This window comes from Vanacampus margaritifer, chromosome 7 (assembly GCF_051991255.1).
Source record: "Vanacampus margaritifer isolate UIUO_Vmar chromosome 7, RoL_Vmar_1.0, whole genome shotgun sequence".
NCBI classification, from domain to species: Eukaryota; Metazoa; Chordata; class Actinopteri; order Syngnathiformes; family Syngnathidae; genus Vanacampus; species Vanacampus margaritifer.
The window spans coordinates 10,856,805-10,878,599 of NC_135438.1; the positions used below are offsets into that span (position 1 = coordinate 10,856,805).

Sequence of the window (21,795 nt, forward strand, 5' to 3'; positions counted from 1 at the left end):
CCTACAGAGTCAAATGTAAAACTTCAAAAATGTCTATATTAGTCTACACGATAGTTAACAGTTTTGGAAGGATTTGGGTCGATACCGATTATTAGTAGTCAAGGAGTATTTGTAGCCGATTTTCATTTTCAGTAAAAAGGGGGGGAAAATATTGGCGTCAAAAATGTTTAAAATGCAAACGTCCATCTTGACTCTGTTGTAATGTCTTAAAGTCTTAAAGCATGTTTATTGAACACATTTTCAGACTTTTCCAAATGTAGAAGTTATTTATTTATCAGGTTCTCCATTGTTTTCTACAGTAAATAATTTTTCTCCAAATTAAAAAAAATACCTGAAATCTTAAACTTTCACATATCTTTGTTTTAGAGTTGAACAAAAAAATAAAATGGTTCAGAAGTTTCCCAGGGTCAACTGCATGTCTTATAAAGTTAACTGAAAATGTAAATAAATAGCTCCCTGAGATTAAAATGGTTTTAGATTTCCCTTATATCGGCCGTCGGATTTAAAAAAAGGCCGATATCGATATTGGTCAAAATGCTCAATATAATCAGCCTGGCCGATTATTGGTCTATCTCTATTTTACAGTACAGAGTTAAAACAACTCTGATGGTAGTAGAAATGTAACACTAATCAACACTGGTCAGAGCTGATTTGACACTACGCAAGTGTGTACCGATTACTCTTCATTGTTCAGTTAATTAGTTGCTTAGATTACTACAGTTAATATAACACTAGATTATCAACTAAAATAACACCTACTCTGAGCACCATCAAACTCTAAGAATATTTAAATTAGATTTCTTTTCCAAAATTAGAGTTAAAATCAACTGCCAAAAACTGATCCCATCTATGATCATTGGTGTTGGTAATGCATAAACACATAATAACGTAATAAGCAAGTCTCCAACTCCACCGGGGAAAGGCAGGTTTATAGTAAACATTCAAAACACTAAAGAGCCAAGCAAATATTCCGAAGATGCAAAATTCATCATCTTTACGAGGCGATTGATGTTCTTTGCAGCAAATATGCCACATCGTTCATTCTTACCAATGCTATAAAGTTGTCGTGTATGAAATTTAATGCGACACACTTGGCTGAACCGCAGCTAGACAGGAAGCACATTTGTAGGTGTGATCATGCAAGTGTAGACACTAATGTGCACTGTTTCTGAACTTCGGCGGTAACAAGAAACCCAAGTCAGTCCTCGTTGACTGCGGATGCCTTGTGGTGCTTTGAAAATAGTTCAACTCATCGCATTTGGCTATTGCACGGGGGGAGAAACAGCAAAAAAAAAAAAAAAACAGAAGCACAGAATAGAGAGGGGAGGGTAAGGAGAAAACCATGTGAGGAGAGGGTGCATTTGGAAAGGGGATTAGCAAAGGAGAGAAAGCGAGATCTTGCCTTCGAGAAGAAATAAGAGGGCATCTGAGGGTCAAAGAGACACAACAGAGACAGTTGGAGAAGGTTGGAAAGGAAACAGCGTGAACACAATGCACAGGTTAATAATAGGAAAAGAAGCACAGATGAGGAGAGGATCATTTGCTACAAAACACATATACAGTACTGTATGAAAAGGATTCATTATTTCCTTCTTTTTTTTTAAACCCTCAGCCAGTCTTGTTCATTTTCCTTCTTACACGAAAATCAAATTAGCAACAAGAATGCCTTGAAGCTGAATATTTTCTAATTCATTACCCAATTTGATGTGCCTGTAAGCCCCCCCCCCCCTCCATTACTATTAGACTCTCATTCTGTCGTTCTTTTGGTAAGCAACTGCATCACAAAGCTTCCTTCTACTCTTCCTTAATGGAATTTCCTTTCGCTCACAATAAAACATTCTGGCTCCTCAATCTGCTTTTAACAATCCCCGCTATCCTAACGTTCAAACCTCCTTCCTCATTATGTCCGTGTAAGAATATATGTGGGCCAGCCGTGAATTTGACTGGAATAATATGTGCTAGGAATCTGGTTCTAATTTTAAACATATCAACTTTTAAATGTTCCCTGTTATTTCCTCACAAATTGCTGCCTATCGCTGATGCAAGAAAATGCCAGCTATTTTTTTTTTTTAATGTTCGATTAATGCCCCTTACTTGGAAAGCCTGTACTGGGGGAATTCCAGTCGCAACACAGCAGACACACATCAAAATTGAGCAGTAATACATTTCATAATAATGCATATATTTGTGAAGACTGGGGTCAAGTTGTATTTTACAATTTTAAAAATGTGCAGAATTTAGTTATGATATGAGATGCACTGAGCTGTCAACAATGTCTTACAAATGCAATTATGCCATCTAGTGGCAGAAAAATGACCTCAACACAAATCAATATCACCCAACTTTTTTTTTTTTTTTTTTTTTCAGTACAGTACATTTTATTTTTATCTAAATTGTATGAATTATTATGGAATTACTGTATCAATGACTAAAAGATGCAGCCATATTTCTATTAGCTGGAATAATATGTGCTAGGAATTGTTGCTGGAGGATCTGGTTCTAATTTTAAACATATCAACTTTTAAATGTTCCCTGTTATTTCCTCACAAATTGCTGAAAATGTGCAGAATTTAGTTATGATATGAGATGCACTGAGCTGTCAACAATGTCTTACAAATGCAATTATGCCATCTAGTGGCATAAAAATGACCTCAACACAAATCAATATCACCCTACTTTTTTTATTTTTATTTTTAATTTTAACTCATCCATCCATCCATCCATCCATCCATTTTTAACTCAATTTTATGAATTATTATGGAATTACTGTATCAATGACTAAAAGATGCAGCCATATTTCTATTAGCTTAACATTTTTGTCCACTTTTATGCTAACAAGAGTATGTAAACTTAAAATAGTTTATTGCACATTTAGAACAGATATAAAATGTGCGATTAATCGTGAGTCAATATTGAAGTCATGTGATTAATACAATTTTAATCGCCTGGCTAACACATTTCATGCTTTTCAATTCCATCCATCCTGTTTACCAGCCTAGTCTGTCTTTGCTATTCCATCTGCCATATCTTACCCTCGACTTCTCCTCCAGCTTGGTCATCATGATAATGTTGGCTGTGTGCTGCTCCCACACCATCCTCCAGAAGTCCCCAAAGGTCTCCGGAAGGGAACCCTGAGTGGCGATGTAGGCGTTTTGACGCCGGTACCCATCGATGTAGTTAGCGTTGATGTAGTCACTCCCCGGCACACCTGCACATGAAGAATACACATCTGAAGAGAAAGGGACATTTTATAGCAATTTTCTTTACAGATAAACTGGACTGTTATTCTAATTTCCTGTGAATCAATCTATATAGATTATTCCCAGTCAAAAAGCATGAAAGCAGGTTTATGTCCCAATAATGAATGGCTCAAGCGAGGTTGTGGCAGGAAGATTAATGTTTTCACAAGGGCACAGTCCTTTGCGCTTGGATTGTTCAGTCGTCTTGTTTTTATAATACATGCTAAGACGATCACGCGTCTAATCTGAGCATACTCTGATGTGTGGCTTTGAATGGCAATATGACTGTAAGGCCGCTTGTGTGTAAGACGAGGCTGACACTGCTTGTGTCCTGGAAGGGATTGTGTGTGTGTGTGTGTGTGTGTGTGTGTGTGTGTGTGTGTGTGTGCGTGCATGCTTTTGTGTATGTGATGTGAGAGGCCATCTGTGTGTGTTTGATTTCGGATCAGTCCTGCTCATCTGGGGCCTAATACCATAATCCCCAAAATCACTGAGTCATAGCTCGAACAAACAAACATGCACAAGAAATACACACTTGAAAACACACACACACACACACACACACACACACGCAGTTAGCGGTGACCTGATTATGCCAAAGTGGGGCACACAAACTCCTTTTTTTTTTTTTTTTTGCATCTTTTGATGGCAATTTAAATGAACAGTGACAAAATGCCGACGGGTCATAGATGAAGGTAAATGAAGTCCGTACATTTAGTTTTTGAAGAGTGTTTGGATTGTGTATCTGGCACAGTTTTTAATATCTCTGCAACTCCATGAGGATGAATTCCTCCAAAATATTTTCATATTTTTAGAATTGATCATAAATAATTTCTAAAATAATTAAGTATAATTAATTCAATAAGATAAATAAAACATGAATAAATATGTATAAAATATACTATTGCACTGATATATTTAAAAAAAAAATCTTAACCAATTTTAGGAAAATTATGCAACAAATATTAGTATTAATAATTAATTATAATTAAATATAATTAAAAATATTAAAGTATTAAAAATAATAATCAGTATTATTATTAGAGTAAATATTAAGTGGGCCGGATTCCACAAAAGAGCAGACCCTGTGTGGCCACATTTTGCTAGCATCCTTTAGCTACTCAATAAACTCAAGTGTGATTATTAGTATTTGTGTTACGGTTACTCAAAAGGTTCCAAAAAGCTCCCCGTCGTTGCCCTTAAAGTATTTTTTGAGTGTAATAGGGAACTTGAAAAAAATAACTTCTTGTAATCATTTCACATGCAGAGCAACCAATTAGACCCACAAAGCATTTGAGGAGCGTCATGGCAAGCGGATTGAGCCGTATTTGCCTCTTTGAAATCATTCAGCTGCAGACAGCACAAGTGCGAGTCAACGTTTATCAAAAGTCTGTTAAAAGGCAGCTTAGCTAAAAGGTTGGTTATGCTACAACAACGCATTGTGCAGAACACACACACACTCACATGGACACACACTTTCCATGAGTCGCTTGGCAGCTGAAGAAACTTCCCAGGAAGTGTGTGTGTGTGTGCGAGAGATTGAGGGACGGCGCTGTCTGGAAGTCAACATGCATATCTGTTGCTGCACACAACTTCTGCATAATTATATGTGCATGCTTAATTGTGTGTGTGTGTGTATATGTACACAATATTTTTATGCAGTGCTGAGGAACAAGCGGGAGTCAGGCTGGTGGGGGCGGGGGGTGTCTTTACACATGCTCTGCCCAGATAAGGCTCATCTGTTTGGGCTTGGCCTCCCACTTTCTCCCTCTCCCAAAATCGGTGCTGCCAGTTTCTCTGCCTCGGGTCCGTCACACCTGAAAGTGGTTGAATGCGTCTCTACAGACTTTTTTCCCTCTCTCTCATATACCGTGAAATTATATCAGTAGAGAGTGTAAATAAATTATAATTAGGGGTGTCAAAATTAGTGCGTTAATTTTGAGTTAATTTAATCTGTACCGGGGGAATTCCAGTCACAACGCACGTCCACGTCAAAATTTAGCAGTAATAAATTGGATAATAATGCATGTATTTGTGGAGAATGGGGTCAAGTTGTATTTTACAGTTTGAAAAATGTGCAGAATTTCACAAGTTACTTCACGTTAAAGATTATATAGCTCTTAATATGAAAAGAAAAATGTACTGAGCTGTCACCAATGTCTTACAAATGCAATTATGCCATCTAGTGGCAGAAAAATGACCCCAATACAAATCAATATCACACTAGTTTTTTACAGTACAGTACTGTATATCTTTTGTAATTTTAACTCAATTTTATGAATTACTGTCTCAATCATTTTACCACTTTTATGTTAACAAGAATTATTTTATTGTACTTTTTTTATTGTACATTTAGAACAGATATACAATTAGTGTTTAATCATGAGTTAACTATTGAAGTCATGTGATTAATTAATGCAATTATGCCATCTAGTGGCAGAAAATGACCTAAACACAAATCAATATCACACTCGTTTTTTACAGTACAGTACATCTTTTTAATTTTAAATTTAATTTATGAAATATTATAAAATTCCTGTACCAATGACTAAAAGATGCAGATCAATCGTGAGTTAACTATTGAAGTCATGCGATTAATTCCACCTCACACCCCTAATTAGAATTTTTGTTCTGTTTGAGATCTGGCAATCTCAGCTCTGAACTTAAACTAAACCCTCTGTACCTACACCCCCCCACTCTACTGAAACGAGAGCAAGCTCGTGCAAGTAAACGCCCACACACAAACACACTGGCAACACGTCTTACCCTCAATGCCAGAGAGTATCACCCTGGAGTGGTCGTAGGCAATGACGTTAGCGTAGCGGTTCTTTGGTTTGTTGACCTCCAAGTTGGAGTTCTCCCAGGTGAACTGCTGACCGGGGTCAACAGACTGTAAGGCACAAAAAAGACAAAAGTTACCGTCAAGAGTCGGGGAACAACTGGTGCTTGTTTTGGAGGATGTTCACAGGCACGTTGGCACTTGGCAGTGTTTGGACTCCAAATGAAAGATTGTTTTTGAAATGGTTCTTCCTGCATATGGTCTGGCAGCTGTACTAGTCTGACAAATCACCACAGCATGGCTGTTTGGGTGCCATGATTTGAAGGAAAATGGAGAAATGACATCTGGAACAACATGTAGAGGAGCGAGGATGGGAACGTTTCATGTGAAGGAGCTTAAAGAAGAAAGGTTACAAAATGAACCTCCTGTCCTTTAGCTCCAGATTGATCATGGCTTACACACACAATACACTTGTATTGGTTTAATGTGGGCCCTTTGTGCATTATACTTCACACACTCACCAGCAAAGTTTTAACTTAAAAAGAAAAATGAAGAAAGTCAGCCCTTACACAGACACTAAAAGCTCTGAGTGTAATACGTACTTAATACTTATAGTTACTGTATCAATCAATCCAAATATTAGGAATATGACTCAATGCATTCAGTGTAATCTTACGCCGTTAAAAAAACTATGAAAACAAATATTATTAAATTAGCAACCTGACAAACGACCACCATCGTCGTGGAACTCTTTTAATAAAATACAGTAGAATGAGCACTTCAAACGCTTCTAAAATCATCCATAACAATAAATTAAGGAGAAAAAAAAGCAATCCATGACCTATTTAACTGCCTGCGATGCTCTTTCTCAAGAAAAATGTTCCAGTTGCGCTATTTAAGTCAAGCTTTTAGGGCAAGAGATGCCGTTTGAAACATTATGATAGATGCATTAAATTGGAATTTCACACCGTACAATCTTATTGGTGGGTATTTTTAAACTGAAACTTGTCAGTTAATCAAAAAAAAGGATCCTCCAGTAGTCGAGAAGGGCTGAGAAATGATCAATTATATTGTTTCACTATAATTGGAAGGTCACTCACATTGACCATCACTCAAAATCATTCTCCAAAAATGCAATTTTCCGATTTTCAAAATTCTTGGTACGTTTTATTTGAGTTAAAGTGACCATTCCAACCAAACTCAGCAATTTGACAGACTGCCATTTTTAGAAAATCTTGTGACGTTGCAATTAAAATACAATTCTGACATAGTCAGGCATATAGCCTCTTTAAATATCTTTAAATATAACCCTCTAGTACATTTTTATACATTTTGAAGTATTTTTTTTTGTAATTCTTTAGTGTATCGCGGAATTTGGGCCAAAACCTCCTATGTCACAATTTGATAAATATCATATTTTAGTTTAAAATGGCTTGTTCTCTTTGACGATGCAATGGTTGAACAAAAGGCTGTTTTTGGGTTCTCCTGAAATGAGATGATTTTGGAGGAACAAGAATTCCACTGGACACCAGTGATTATTATTATTAATTTTTTTATATCTGCACCATGTATTTAATGAAATAATAATGTAAAAAAAAAATAAATAAACACCACTGCCAACAATAATAAAAATGACTATGGCAGAGCCAATTAAAAGTAAATTCAGCGTGTGTATGTATATATATATAAACTGCTCATTCCTTCAAGGTATACAATTTGCATGAGAAAATTAAGACAGAAATAAAAATAAAAACAAAAGAATAACAGATTGATGTTGACTTGTTAACTGGAAAAATAAACAAACTCTGAATATCGACCAATGGTCTAACCTCCTCATAAATCACATTTTAATGGAAAAAATATCTGCCTCAAATAAAAACCAAATATCAAAATTTATAGAAACATGGTCTACGTATATAGAATTTTTTAACCTAATTCTGGTTACTTAATTCTGTCTGTTAGCGAGAGCCACTACATCGTGATAACTTACATTTTACATGTTTCTGCATTTGGCAATTTATTATTATATTATATTATTAGTATGGGATTTTTTTTAATGGGCTTTAGGTGAACTGATGAATACACACACTCGCACGCATGCACGCACACACACACGCACATACACATACTCACCCACATACAAAAAAAAAGTATATATATATATATATATATATATATATATATATATATATATATATATGTGCGTGTATATGTATATATATGTATATATATTTAAAAAAAAAAAACATTTATTAAATTTTTTTAATGTATTTGTTTTTTAAAAAAAAGGAGAGCAATGATGATGTCAAATCGAATGAACAATACTGAGCTCTCCTGGAAAAAAAAAGAAAAAAGAATAACAGATTGAGACCATCTGTAATAATAATTAATTAACCAAGTGCAGCACACTTTTCATGCATCCATTTGCTATTCTTATCCTCATTAGAGTTGTGGGTGAGCAAGAGCCTATCTCATCTGACTTTGAACATTAGGCGGGGTGCACCCTGGACCGGTTCGCCGTCAATCACAGAGTAGAGTTTCATTTTGTCCAACTGCAACTCACCACTGACCGTTCCAAATCAAGTACAAAGAGAAGACCGAAAGAAAAACGCAGGCCAAGTTTGAAGAAAATCAAACCGAAATGATTGCGGGACTTTCCGCTGTCTATCGAGAGGACAACTAGCAGAGAAAGATGATACACGCTGAAAAAGATTCCTCTGGGAAGGAGAGGATAGTTGTGTTAGACCAACACATTAAGTTCCTGGAGGGTAATTACAGTGTAAGCATCTCTGCGAGCAGGGAGAGGCAGACATGAGGTCATTATGGAGCCGTGGATGGAGAGAGATGAGGACGAGAGCCAGCGCAATTTAGCAATTGTGAATATTATACGACAGATAATTACGGTTTGGTTGGGGGGGGGGAAATGGACAGGGGTGGGCCTATGGATGTGCGTGTTTGAGGCCGATCCTGTTGCTCTGCCCAATATCATGTGCGTCTGATTATTTCACCGCAATCATTTCTGCTCTCCCCCTCAATGCCTTGGCCATCCATCTCTCCCGCTCGCTCGTTAGGGGCTCGCTAGCGAACAAAGCACACAGTCATGCAGAGAGAGAGAGAAAGCCAGGAGGCTCAAACCGCACGGCTGCTTCCTACACCGGCTCGTCCATCCTTCTCCATGCCCTCTCCCAAAACATCCTCGAGCTGCTTTTTCTACTCTCTTTTGCTATGATGTGCTCTTGTCGTCCGCCGCCTCTATCGCTCCGTTTCATGTGGGAGCCAATTAGAGGCTCGTGTCTCCATCACTCAATCCAGCCTTGATCCAAAAACCATGGTTAATATCTCTCTGCGGAGCTAACTGTGATGCTAGCTCTATTTGCTAAACTGACAGTATTTTGGGGAGTCTTTCTGTGATGGACATGGACTGCGGTGCGAGAAAAACTTGAGCCGGGCGCACGTTGACTGGCTTTATGCATCTCATGGTGAGGCTGCAGTGCCTTTATATTTCTATCTGCCTCTCCTCTTTCTGCACCAGTGGACCGGATAACAATCTGGCTGTAAGCAAACTTTCCTTGAGCCTTGCGTTTTCAATTTCCATCTTTGGGCTGTGTGGATAAGAGCACGACAGCAGAATGGGAAATGTGCTCAATCTTGCATCGCTTTGATCAATATACAGTACAGTTTGCTACAAGGACAAAAGTAATGGGACATTTTGAATCATGCAGCTGTTTTCCAATTTACATTCCCCACTCTTCTGGGAATACTTGCTACAATATTTTAGAGCATGTCCATTCATCCAGAAGAACATGTGAGGTTAGAGGTCATTAGAGCTTATAGAGCAAGCTCAGTCAAGCATTCTTCTATGAACCTTTAACAGCCTCTACAAAGTTGAAAGCATGATTATTCAAAATATCTTGGTAAGATGATGAATTACGATTTAGGGGGGGAACTGAGGGTTCTAGGTAATACATTTTTATTTCATCTATAATTTACCAAACACTGAGAGGAAATACTTTTTACACAAATATGTCAGAGTAATGTAAAGTAACTACTTCCACATTATGAAAACATGCATGTGAGGTCAATGTAAATTCTAAATTGCCCATCTGAGGTAAGCCCAAAATCAATCACAACTCTAAAAAGGATATGTGGTAGAAAATGAACGCATACATACATAAATGAATGAATCTTAAACCTGCAAAGCCAAGGCCTTACAGACTAAAGTATGGCTGCTCTCACACGGCCCAATTAAAGATGTGCGTCGTGAGAGTTTGTCAATATACTGTAGTACGAGGAAGAGCAAGTGGCCCCATCATTAAAACAAACAAACAAAAAAAACAAAAATTTCAGTGAACAAACCCCCAAAATCCTTCAGAAAATGCTGAAAAAGGAACATTCAATATAATCCATGGAAGGTGAATATATATATATATATATATATATATATATATATATATATATATATATATATATATATATATATATATATATATATATATATATATTTTAAATCAGCGAATATGCGAGGTGCAGGTGCCAAACTACAAATATGCATCAACTGTAGTTTTAAGTTGTAATATCACCATTCGCCACTAGATGGCATAGTTGCGCTTACAACATGATTAAGCCTAATACATTTTTGCTGTTTGTAATGCTATGGAAGACAAATTTAGTACCTCAATATTAAAACTTCGAGTGAGTTGATTTTTGGTGAAAAAAATGCACAAAATGAATTTTGAGTTGCTGTTCAGCAGTTTTGTGCTGTCATTAAATGGTAATTTTCATGTCCGTTGCCATAGAACCCCCCCCCACCCCCACCCCCACAGTATATGGTTCTATTGTTTGCTTCAAACCCTTTGGTGTTCTGTTAGGATGGTGGATCTTTTATTCATCCATTGAAAATGCATTATGAAAAATGAAATCTATTAAGAGCATGTATTTCACACGTTCGTATTTTGTCCATTTTTTAAACAGTATTTTTGTCATAAATCTGGATAGGAAATGCGTGGCCCCCCCCGAGTAGCACTGATGAAAATGTGTGGCCCCCTCCAGCATTTACGTTGCCCATCCCTACTATAGTACATGCTGGAATGTGAGGAAACTTCCATTCAAAGTTATTAAAAGTGGTCAAGAAACGATGATCTCAATTTAACATGGATGTGGGCCAGAGAAACTCCTCAAGTTTTAGCTTCTCAGAGGGCAAACAATTGGCATTCTTACCTCGTACTCTTGTGAGAACTTGAGATTGTCGTTTGCTTTGAGGCGCTCAATGTTATCTGCCAGCTCCGAGATGGGGACGGGTGGGTGACTTGCCATGCCTGCCGAGCACAAGGAGTGAAAATAAATAAATAACAGAGGCCGTTTTGGAACATGTACAACTCCACTTGTTTTTGGAAAAAGAAAATGTTAAGAGAGTTAAAAAGATCTTTTTTTTTTGGGGTTTGTGTGTGACCACAGTCACAGCGGAGAAAGCGAATGGAAGTGTTTCTTGTTAAGTGACCATTCTCTCGCCAAAGCAGACAGAAAGAACAATGTGCGTGTCTGGAAAGTTACTGAGGCACAAGAACATGTCCTTTGAGTCGATGCAATACGGCTGGTGGAGATAAAAAAAAAAAAAAGGCGCTTACACAGACGGTTAAACATGTAAGATTGGGGTGAAAAACACTTTTAATAAAGTACAATGGAACTTTTAAACTTGATTGCCTCTCAAGTCGAACATTAAAAAAAGTTAGTTGCTCTCACAAATACGATCACTATCACATTTGATTCACACTGTACTATTGTGGTGTAGTTAAGAAATACTGAAAGGTATTTCAAATATTTTTGACTTTTTTGGTGCTTTTTTTCCCCATTCACAATTTTTGTAAAAAACATGTCTCAAGATCTAATCTCAGTGAGAACTAGAAAGCATTATGAAAGTGTGTGTTTTTTTTGTGATGACAAGCATATAACCACAAATTGAACTTATTGCGATGTATGAAACGCAACAAGACGTTTGCCCCTATCCTCGCAGCTCAGGACGATTTGGCTAGAGTGAAATAAGTTAGAAGTTCCACTGTATAACAAAAGCTTATTGACGACATGTCGTCAATTCAAGCAGCTTCATCCTACGTGGGATGAAAGTTAGTTAGCATGAACGTCTGCAAGGACCACAAACAGATCGAAAGAATGAGAGAAATGAACTGGTGAGGAGTTAAACGATGACGGCAACACTTTGGTGGACTGTGAGAACGACTAACTTGACAAACGCCGATAACCACGGTACACTGATACGCGGTAGGCTGAAAAGGAAACAACAGCATAGTTAAAGAAAAGCAACAAAAAAAAAAAAAAGGAACAAAAAGTGCTCTCAAAGCGGAGTTTCTGCGCAGATGTGCTTACCTGGAGTCTGGAAGTTGATTCTACGCAGCTCCACGGGATCAGTGGGATGGTGAGACGACATGGCTTTGTTGCACGGGAAACTGCTCTTCCTGCCCTCGGCCTCGGCTCGTTTCCTGGGAGTAACATCGGACAACTTTTACATGCAAGTTTCACTTCATTCACCGTTGTATTAAAAAAAAAATGCACAATTTAAATTTGTATAATGCTTGTCAATACTCAACTCAATTCTCAAAGTGTTGCTGGATGTTTGTTGTGTGAATGCTGAGAGACTAGCAGTGTTTAAAAAAAAATACAAAAACAAATTAGTCATTGTATTGCTTTTCTGATTGTTTTCAAATATTTTTAATAGCATCTTAAAACTCATTCAATTAACACAATGAGGTGAGCAATTATTTTGGAAATGATGGATTTTGGCTGTCACAAGATAATAGCAAAAAATTTAAAAAGCCAGACAATTACATTGTTGAGAGGCAAAATGATAGCTACAAGCAAACTAGGGATTACTACGATATACCAAAATATAGCAACTGTCAGTAGTTCAATTCTTTCTTTGCCATTTTGGTTTTGAGAAAACATCTGTCAGCATTCACACGCACTTTCACGGAATTGACGTATTGCCATTTAACATTTTTTTAATGACAGTATTACACACATAGAAATAAGTGATTTATTGAATCTAGAAAAAAAGATAGACCAAGTTTGTTACCTGTCAGGTTTGCTGGATCCAGACGGGAGAAGAAGAGCACAAAAAGGAAAAGACAAGAATGAACAACATTATTATGTGTGTTCTGTTATTGTACTTCCTCTTCTCTTTTAAAATTATTTATTATTAAACAACAGACAACAATCTGAATCCATCAGCCTATCATTGCCTCATAAAAGCATCTCTGCTGGGTGCATATATATCTAAAACATCACTCAGCATCAAGGTGCTCGCTAATGTCCGATGATCAAACTGAACTTGAGATCATTTGCATCATGGATATTCATTTCCCCCGTACCGCATCTGCTGCGGCAATTATTCATGTGCGTTAACAAAGCTTCAACCGGGAGGCCTGATAATTATCATAAACACTGATAATGTTTGATGAATGCATCTACCTCCCAATCATTTGGCAAACTGAAAAGCACCTTAAAATGGATAGGAGTGAAAAGGATCTAGATTTTCTATCAACCTATCATTTCATCAGGCTGCGTTTACCTTTTGAAGAGAAGGATGGCAATGACAATGCACACGATGAAAATAACGGCCAACACGGGACCAACGACCCACAAGAGGCCCTCTTCCTCATCAACCATTGGCTGCGGATCCACACCTGACGACGTCACGGGATCAGAATACGGGCTGGTGGAGAACATGGTCTGCGGGAGAGCGCGTGATATAAATGATAAAATCTAAAAAAAAAAATTGATGAACTTTGAAGGAAGGTGCTTTTGTATCTTACGTTCTCCGAAAGGTCGAGCAGGGCGAGCACAAAGAAGACGTATTCCTGGCCGTTCTGCAGCGGACGGTTGCGGAAGTCGCCGTAGTTTTGCCCGTCACCGAGTGTGAACTCCGGGGGGAGGGTTTTAAAGTGAGCGCTGACGTACGCTCTGGGATCTGATTGGCTGGCTTGTCTGCGGATGCGCAGGGCTCGGCTCACGCTGGTTCGGTTGATCTCTCTCAGCAACTGATGTGGAAGAACAGCACAAGAGACAGAAATAATTAGCAAGATTTGAGAGAAAAAAAACGCAATCTTTTGGAAACTATAAACTCACTCTGTAAACTTACCTGTAAACCATCATTTCCTAAATATAAACTCTCTAGGATCCCACAAACTATTATCAAAGTATCACTGGTATCTTTAAAGAGTACCACCAGAGCCCAATAGCCCGCCGTGCTGCCCCTTGTAAACCATTATTTCCTCAATATAAACAGTATAGAATGCCACAAATCATCATCCGAGTATCGATGGTCTTTTCAGAGGAAATCATTAAGGTAAATACATCATCATCAGAACTGCATTCAATTAACCATGCGGGCAGTCGGCATGAAAGTCAAGTGAATTTCATCCATCCATCCATTAGCCACACTGCTAATCCTCACTAGGGACAAAATCATTAAGGCCAACTAATTTGAGACATGTATGACAATGCAGCAGTTTGCATAAGTGCACACCCCCTTTTTTTTTTTCCTTTTTTCTTTTGGGGAGCATTCACTAAGATGCATTTACTTGGTCACTTTCCTTGGAATATCAGATTACGATTATCTCTTATTCATTTTCCCATAGATTTTAAATTGGATTTAGGTCAGGGCTCTAATCAATACCTGTTTTTCAATTTTGGGTTCATTGCAATGCTTTCTAGCAGACATTGAAAGGTTTTTGGCCAAGACTGACATTTGGAGGTCTATTTCTTTTTAGGTGAGAAAAAATTGCTCTCTGTAACAACTGTAAATAACTCGAACCCCGTGACTCAATGCCCTTGGAATGTATGGAGCACATTGACTGTTTTCTTGAAGGATGTTGCAAAATGTTGTTGGAATATTTTTCAGCAAAATACTTCAGATGCAGCTCCCTTGAGTCGGATATCATTCAAAATGAAAAGGGCAGCAGCTTTGATGCAAAGCAAAATAGAACCTGAAAGTTTCCTTGTAGTTTGGCATAAAATGATTCTACCTCATCTAAATTCATCTGGTCTGGCTCCTCCCATGGATTCAAGAACTTCCCTCCTCGTTGTTTCTTCAGTGGCACCACCACCACGTAATAACCCCTGAAAGACAGGACATGTGATACAGCGATCTAAAGCCGTACAGTACATTAAAAACTGTCTGATAATTTGAGTCAAAATGGACCCTTACGCACAATAAGTACAATACAGCTCTTGTATGGGATTTGATGTGCAGGTGTACCTAATGAAGTGTCCAAATGGTAGCGCCACATCGGAGAACAAAAGTAAATGTTTTTTTTTTTTTTGCAGCTTGAGCGCCAATAGCTTCCGCCAAGCCATGAGGGCACTCACACTAAAATGATAAATGTGTCCCCAGTGTATGACTCACTCCAGCGCTTGCTGCTCGCACTTAATAACATAACTGGCATTACATCAAATGTGGTGAAATGTTGAATTTGCAGCAGCGAGATGAACAGATATGCTCTCAGAGAGTGGAATTGCTGATGATGTGTTTTAGTAATAAAATGAAACATGCCGCTGATTACTGTTAGCGTCTACATGTTTTTATCAAAATGGAAAGAGTGTAATGAGAAAAAAGAAAAGAAAGTGACATGGGTGGAGGGAAACTACAGTGTGGGTGTTGCAGTGGGATGACTCATGCGGAGATTTACAGTGGAGTTCTAAGGAGTGCACTGGTTCTCTATATTTATTCTGGGTTTGAAAGAGATTACGAGCTTTGTGCTTTTGCCCTGTCTGCTGTGGGAGTTGGAAGAATTGCAAGGCCGCCAATTCGTAGAGAGAAATCCCTCCTGTTTGGCTAATAAATGTAAGACAGGATGCAACAGGGGGGTTGGCGGAATTAGCTCAAAGGGCCAAGAGAGACGTTAATTCTATTAGAACCTAACTGAAGTTATCTCTGTTGTATTAAATCACATTCTTGTCTCTAGAACGCGCTTTCCTTACTTGACTTTTGCTGCCGTCTGCACCGACGGAAGTTGTACAGTCACCATGCCGTCAGCGTTGGTCTTTCCCAGCACGACGGGCTTGCTTTTCAGGATGTCTGGAGCGGTGGTGGCGGTGACGCGGTGCTGCAGGCCCCCGGCGCTGTTGGCCCGGTTGGTAAGCAAGAAAGAGTACAAGGTGTCTGGCTGCAAACCAGTGATCAGCTTCTGAGTCTGTTTCCCATCCACCTCCACAGACTGGCCCTTTCCGTACAGGATCTGAATATGGAGAAGGTATTTGATGAATTTATTTTAAAGAGTAGGCCAACGCACTAAAAAGCAGCATATTTTTCCATTCAATATGTGGTGAAACTCGTACATACCACCCACCTTAAATCCTAATTCTTAGCAATGGGGGCTAAAAAATACACCTGTAAAATCTGATTTGATTCATCTAAAGTTGTGCCTTTTGCGACGATATAAATTCAACATGGGTAATCCTGTTCAACAAATTTAGGTGTTTACTTATTATATCAGATCACATTTTGCTCTCTTTCATCCAACACGTGTTTTAATGGGGTCATAAAATGAACAGACTTTATAGTCAAATTGCAGCCAATCATTTGCTTGATTTGGCGTAACTAATGCAAGTCACGTTGTTTATGATTAATTGATTTGCTCAAACTGAATCCAATCGATCATATATATGCATCAGATTGTCTTTTATAGAATATATATCCACTTTAAAATGAACCGTCCTTCGATTGTATCACACCCCGAAAATCCAGATACATATCGTTTTGTCTTTTATTGAAGAGATCTCACACCCTTAATGCTTACAGTGAATGGCTGGGTAGGATTCTTGTCTCGGACCTCCCAGGACAACAGAACAGAATTCTTCATGGCGGCCTTCACTCTGAAGTTGGTGGCAAAAACTAAGGTGGACAAACAGAGACAAAAAACAAACAAAATGAAATGAACTTGATGGTGAATTTTTGTTTGCTGAACCCCGATTAAAGGGTATACCTGTGTATTAGTCTCGAGTACGAGCCATCTACTCATATTTGCTTGGGTCAGCATTCAGTCAGAGTGACTGGACAGACCCAGGAATCTTACCTTGCTTTTGGAAAAGGATGTTTTGTCTACGAGTACAGCGACAAGACAATGAAAAAGGACACTTAGGATGTAACCAGATGTGCGTGTGATTGTGTGCATGTTGGCACAAGGGTGTTAAGTTAGAGAGTGTGTCTGGTGTTCCAGAATGATGAAGATGAGTTGTTAGGGAGTGAGTGTCAATCCTACCTTGGTCTAGCCGCTGCGTCCTAAACTGGACACCGGGGCTGTACGGACCGGGCCCGACAGACGTGAACGCGCACACCCTGACATCATACACAGTATCCGCACTCAGACCCTCCAACAAAACACTCGACCCTGGAGTGAGCACCACAACTTCCGAGGAATTTCCCCGACTGTTTATATCCTTGTACAGCACCGAGTACTTGACAATTTTTCCGTTTTGCTCAATGAGCGGCACTGATTTCCATGTCAAGCGTAGGGAGTTGGCAGACATTTCCTCGGAGATAATATTTTCTGGGTATCCAGTTGGGGTGCCTTCAGGCGTGGTCACTTCTTTAACTGCCTCTTCTCCGTAGCCCATTTTGTTACGGGCGGACAGTCTGAAAACGTAGTTGGCTCCCTTGTGGATGTCCTGAGCTGTGTAGCGATTTTCCTTGGTGGGGAACTCCACCACTGTGAAGGGAAGGACGTCGACGCGGCCAAAGGTGAGGCGGTAACCCAGGAGTGGTGTGGGGGGATTTGGCGGCGGGTACCACTGAAGCAGAGCGGTGCCCGAGTCAGTTGCGCTCGCCATTAGTTTGGGCTTTTCAGGCACTACAAAAAGGAATTAAGAGAAAAGAGTGTGAGGAAAACCAAACACTGAATAAACTGCAAAAAAAAGTTAAACTGATGATATTAATTAATATTAAAATAAAATTTATATTTTAATCATAATTAATCACATGACTTCAATAGTTAACTCATGATTAAACACTAATTTTATATCTGTTCTAAAAGTACAATAAAATAATTCTTGTTAACATAAAAGTGGTAAAAAGGATTGAGACAGTAATTCATAAAATTGAGTTAAAATGACAAAATCTATACTGTACTGTAAAAAACGAGTGTGATATTGATTTGTATTGGGGTCATTTTTCTGCCACTAGATGGCATAATTGCATTTGTAAGACATTGGTGACAGCTCAGTACTTTTTTCTTTTCATATTAAGAGCTATATAATCTTTAACATGAAGTAATCTGTGAAATTCTGCACTTTTTTTTTTATTTATTGTAAAATACAACTTGACCCCAGTCTCCATAACTATATGCAATATTATTAAATTTATTACGGCTAAATTGTCTGCTTCGTTGCGACTGGAATTCCCCCAGTACAGGCTTTCCAAGTAAGGGACGGTCAATAATCGCGCACCCCCCAAAAATTTAGTGGCGTTGAAGGAACTTTGAATTAAATCAAAATTTTGACACATCCATTATTAATATATTTCCGTAACTTACGTGGCAGAGCAGTGCAGACGCTAACAGGTTTGCTGCGGGCGCCATCTCCCTTGGCAGTGTAAGCTCCTACTGAGATGGAGTACGAAGTGTCTGCATTCAAGCTTCCAAGCACCACCTCCTGCAACACAACGAGCGGTCGGTTCAGCGGCAACGTTTTGCAACGATGGCTATTCTAAATACCAGAAGGTGAAAACCTAAAATTCATAGGTAAAAATCATCCCTTGAAATTTTATTCTTCTAATTCTAATTATTTATTGCAACTTTTTCTGTTTGGATTGTTCACCTTGCTGCTCATTTGAGTTTGACATTAATAGATGAATAGACTACAATACCATAAATAACACTTATTTACATCTCATGCTCTATTACTCTCATTAGTTAACAAGCTTAAAGACATATTTACTCACATATTGTGCTGATTGGTCATATTCCCACTGAGTATTGATAAAAAAGACACAGAAAAGGTGCAAGTATTAATTTAAGGTGCTAAAGACTGTAAATAGGATTTCATAGAATTCCATTTGGGAGTGTTACCTGTGAGTCCTCTATTAGGATGTCCTTGATGGAGGGCTGACCCTGAGGCTCGCCGTAGTTCATCCTCACGTAGTGGACTTGGTAGCCTCGGATTTGACCGTGCTGCAGCTCAGGGGCTGGCGCTCGCCATTTCACCCTAATGGTTGAGGCGTTCACTGTCTCTGCGTCCACCCCTCGAGGAGGACCACTTGGAACTATAAATGCATTTTGGGATAGAGGTCAAGGGTCACTGATGATGGGCACTTAAACGTCAGCGCGGAAGTATTCTTTATAATTAAAAATAGATCGGGGGCAGAAAAAGACACTGAAAAACTGATGTAAAAATGCAGCCATCCAAAAAGTCTAAATTTTCAGTGATGTCTGGGGAAAAAAGGTCAAAATAGTAAAAAAAAAAAAAAAAAAAGAACATGTGGGTGCTTGAGGAAAAACATGGAGAAAAAAGCAGTGACGGATAAGAAGCAAATGTAGAGAAAGATAAGAATGGCAGATAGAACGGGATTTGTCGCCACGGGCAGATAAACAGTGGCAGACAGTCAAAGAGAAAATACTGTTATCAAGAAAAAAAACTCTCTTGTGCTGCCAAGAGCTACACTTCCTTCCCACAACACTGGAGTCAGTGTTATTGGTGGAACGCTGGTAGTATCAACCATTAGGTAGGAATAGTCAAAATATCTCTGAAAATATGAGAAAATTAGGAAAACACATTGATGAAACGTGGCTAAAACACATTCAAAACAGCTGTTCAAGGTGTTAGGGATTTGGCAGGGCAGTTAGGAGTGAGGGAAGGCCAAGGTTCAGCCAAAGTTATTGAGGGGTATTTGTTATTCCAAGAAAGGGAAATCCACAGACCAAAAGGGCAAAAAGCAGTAAAAAAAGCGGATTATAAAAACAAAAGCAGCATGTAAAAAAGAGTTGCTGCAGATGGAGTGGAAGCAGGAGCAAGGGAAGAGAAAAGGGACTTTTTCCAGTTTGGGTGGTTGGGAGGGATAAAATGGTAAAGGTTTTCAAAATTGTTCTCAAATGCATTGTTGAGTAAGTTAGCCACAGGTGCTTGGAGCTCATTAGTCGTGTTAGTGGGGTAGCGGTAGCCATTGCTAGCAGGGCGGAACATCCTAAGACTTTTTGGAAACATACCATCTTCCTCGGTGCGGATAATCAGCTGTAAACTCTCGGGTCCGTCGCCGGCTTCCGTCTGCGCCCGCACTGTTATTCCGTACTCAGTCCATTTCTCCAGGTTTTCCAAGAGATACGGCGAACCTTCCGTAGGAATGCCGTCAATCCTTTTGGATGTTTTGTTGACCCCGGTAGTGGAGTACTGGATGGCGTATCCCGTAATGACGCCGTTCTGAAACTCCACAGGTGGTGGTGCCCAACTTACCAGGATGCTGGTAGAAGTGGGGCTGGTGCATGTTATGTCCTGGGGAGGTGCTGAAGGAACTGATTTGCCGGTTTGAGGAGGCAGAGTTGGTATTGTTTTGGGTTGAGTGTGAGTTGTGTGTAAGTTGTTATTGGGGTGAGGTGGAGGAATGGGGATGGAATGGAGCAGACACAAGACAGAGAACAGAAGACAAAGAAACATAAAATGAAAACAAAACACTGGAGAACAGAAGCTATCAAGAAAAATGGCCCTCTGACTAGAAAGCAAGATGACTGAACAAAGATACTGAATGATGGGTGTCGACTTCTGTTTGACTGATGAGAAGAGAGTGAATGACTTCAAAAAGACGCAACACAAAATAGACTGACTAGAGCTTAGAACACACAAACATACCTGCCTGGGACTTACTTGTCCTACTCAAGTCTGAGTGCTTGATCCATGAAGGAGATCACATCTCCAGCTACAAACTTCTGACTTTTTATTTTTATTTATTTTTTTTACCCATGCTTAGACTGCATCTCTTACAGACCTCACCTTGATATCCCACAATAGAAATAACTTTACTATGTTATGCCAATCAAGAAAGATAGCCAGGTTTTGGAACTCATATTTGACTTTGATTTGTCAAAATATCAAACCTGAGGTCAATGTAAGTGAGAATTCAGGTTGGGCTATTTGTAACAATGCAAACAAAACATGCTTATGACAATGTGGAACATTTCTGACCCCTTTTAAAGTTATGCTTCTGTTGCACTTTTTATTGATTTTTTTTTAAATTTAGGTTCATATTGAAGGCGGGTACAGTATCTATGCTGAGCCATTGGTAGCTGATTCAACGACTATTTTTGCATTGTTCAAATAAAGCCTGACTTTTCACACACCGCATTCACACTGTACAATATGCAGCTGAACTTACGTGTCTGAGGTGTGTCAATGGAAATCTCGTTGGTATAAGCACCAATGCCATGTTTGCTACGGGCAGCCAGTTGGAAAGTGTAGGCTGAGAAAGGCTTGAGGTTCTTCAACAGGTACGAGGTTGTCGGCTCAAAGCTCACCTTCTTCTAAAGGGACAATGAAGATATTTTGGGGATATTAACATCATTGACCAACCGACAACCAAGTAACCCTTCCCATCTCCATTGCTCACCTCCTCTGTATCGTCTGCTCGTCGATAAACCAGTTCATATCCTGTGATCTGGTTGTCAGGGCCACCCTGGGGTGGAGCTACCCAGGACAACAGGATACTCGTCTCAGATTTGGCCTCTCCTTTGAACTCTGAAGGCTGGGATGGGACTGAAGAGTTCAGGAACAAGATCATTATTAACT

General features: G+C 39.1%; 1 protein-coding gene across 21 annotated transcripts in view; it reads right to left on the minus strand.

Moving 5' to 3' along the window:
• Window positions 1-21,795, minus strand: part of LOC144055777 (receptor-type tyrosine-protein phosphatase delta-like) — a 209,188-nt gene that overhangs the window by 20,394 nt on the left and 166,999 nt on the right. For 7 of the 21 annotated variants that reach the window (XM_077572070.1, XM_077572069.1, XM_077572067.1 and 4 more), the window contains 19 exons: window positions 21,617-21,762; window positions 21,386-21,530; window positions 20,226-20,528; window positions 19,092-19,285; window positions 18,965-18,991; window positions 18,558-18,675; window positions 17,289-17,876; window positions 16,827-16,921; window positions 16,009-16,265; window positions 15,054-15,147; window positions 13,842-14,066; window positions 13,598-13,758; window positions 13,103-13,114; window positions 12,397-12,509; window positions 12,255-12,296; window positions 11,236-11,333; window positions 6,006-6,129; window positions 3,033-3,208; window positions 1,403-1,426 (listed from right to left, as the gene is read on the minus strand). In XM_077572070.1, the coding sequence (XP_077428196.1) occupies window positions 1,403-1,426; window positions 3,033-3,208; window positions 6,006-6,129; window positions 11,236-11,333; window positions 12,255-12,296; window positions 12,397-12,509; window positions 13,103-13,114; window positions 13,598-13,758; window positions 13,842-14,066; window positions 15,054-15,147; window positions 16,009-16,265; window positions 16,827-16,921; window positions 17,289-17,876; window positions 18,558-18,675; window positions 18,965-18,991; window positions 19,092-19,285; window positions 20,226-20,528; window positions 21,386-21,530; window positions 21,617-21,762 (2,942 nt within the window). The remainder of the gene's footprint in view (window positions 1-1,402; window positions 1,427-3,032; window positions 3,209-6,005; window positions 6,130-11,235; window positions 11,334-12,254; window positions 12,297-12,396; window positions 12,510-13,102; window positions 13,115-13,597; window positions 13,759-13,841; window positions 14,067-15,053; window positions 15,148-16,008; window positions 16,266-16,826; window positions 16,922-17,288; window positions 17,877-18,557; window positions 18,676-18,964; window positions 18,992-19,091; window positions 19,286-20,225; window positions 20,529-21,385; window positions 21,531-21,616; window positions 21,763-21,795) is intronic. The other 14 variants (XM_077572084.1, XM_077572083.1, XM_077572081.1 and 11 more) reach the window with 6 other exon arrangements.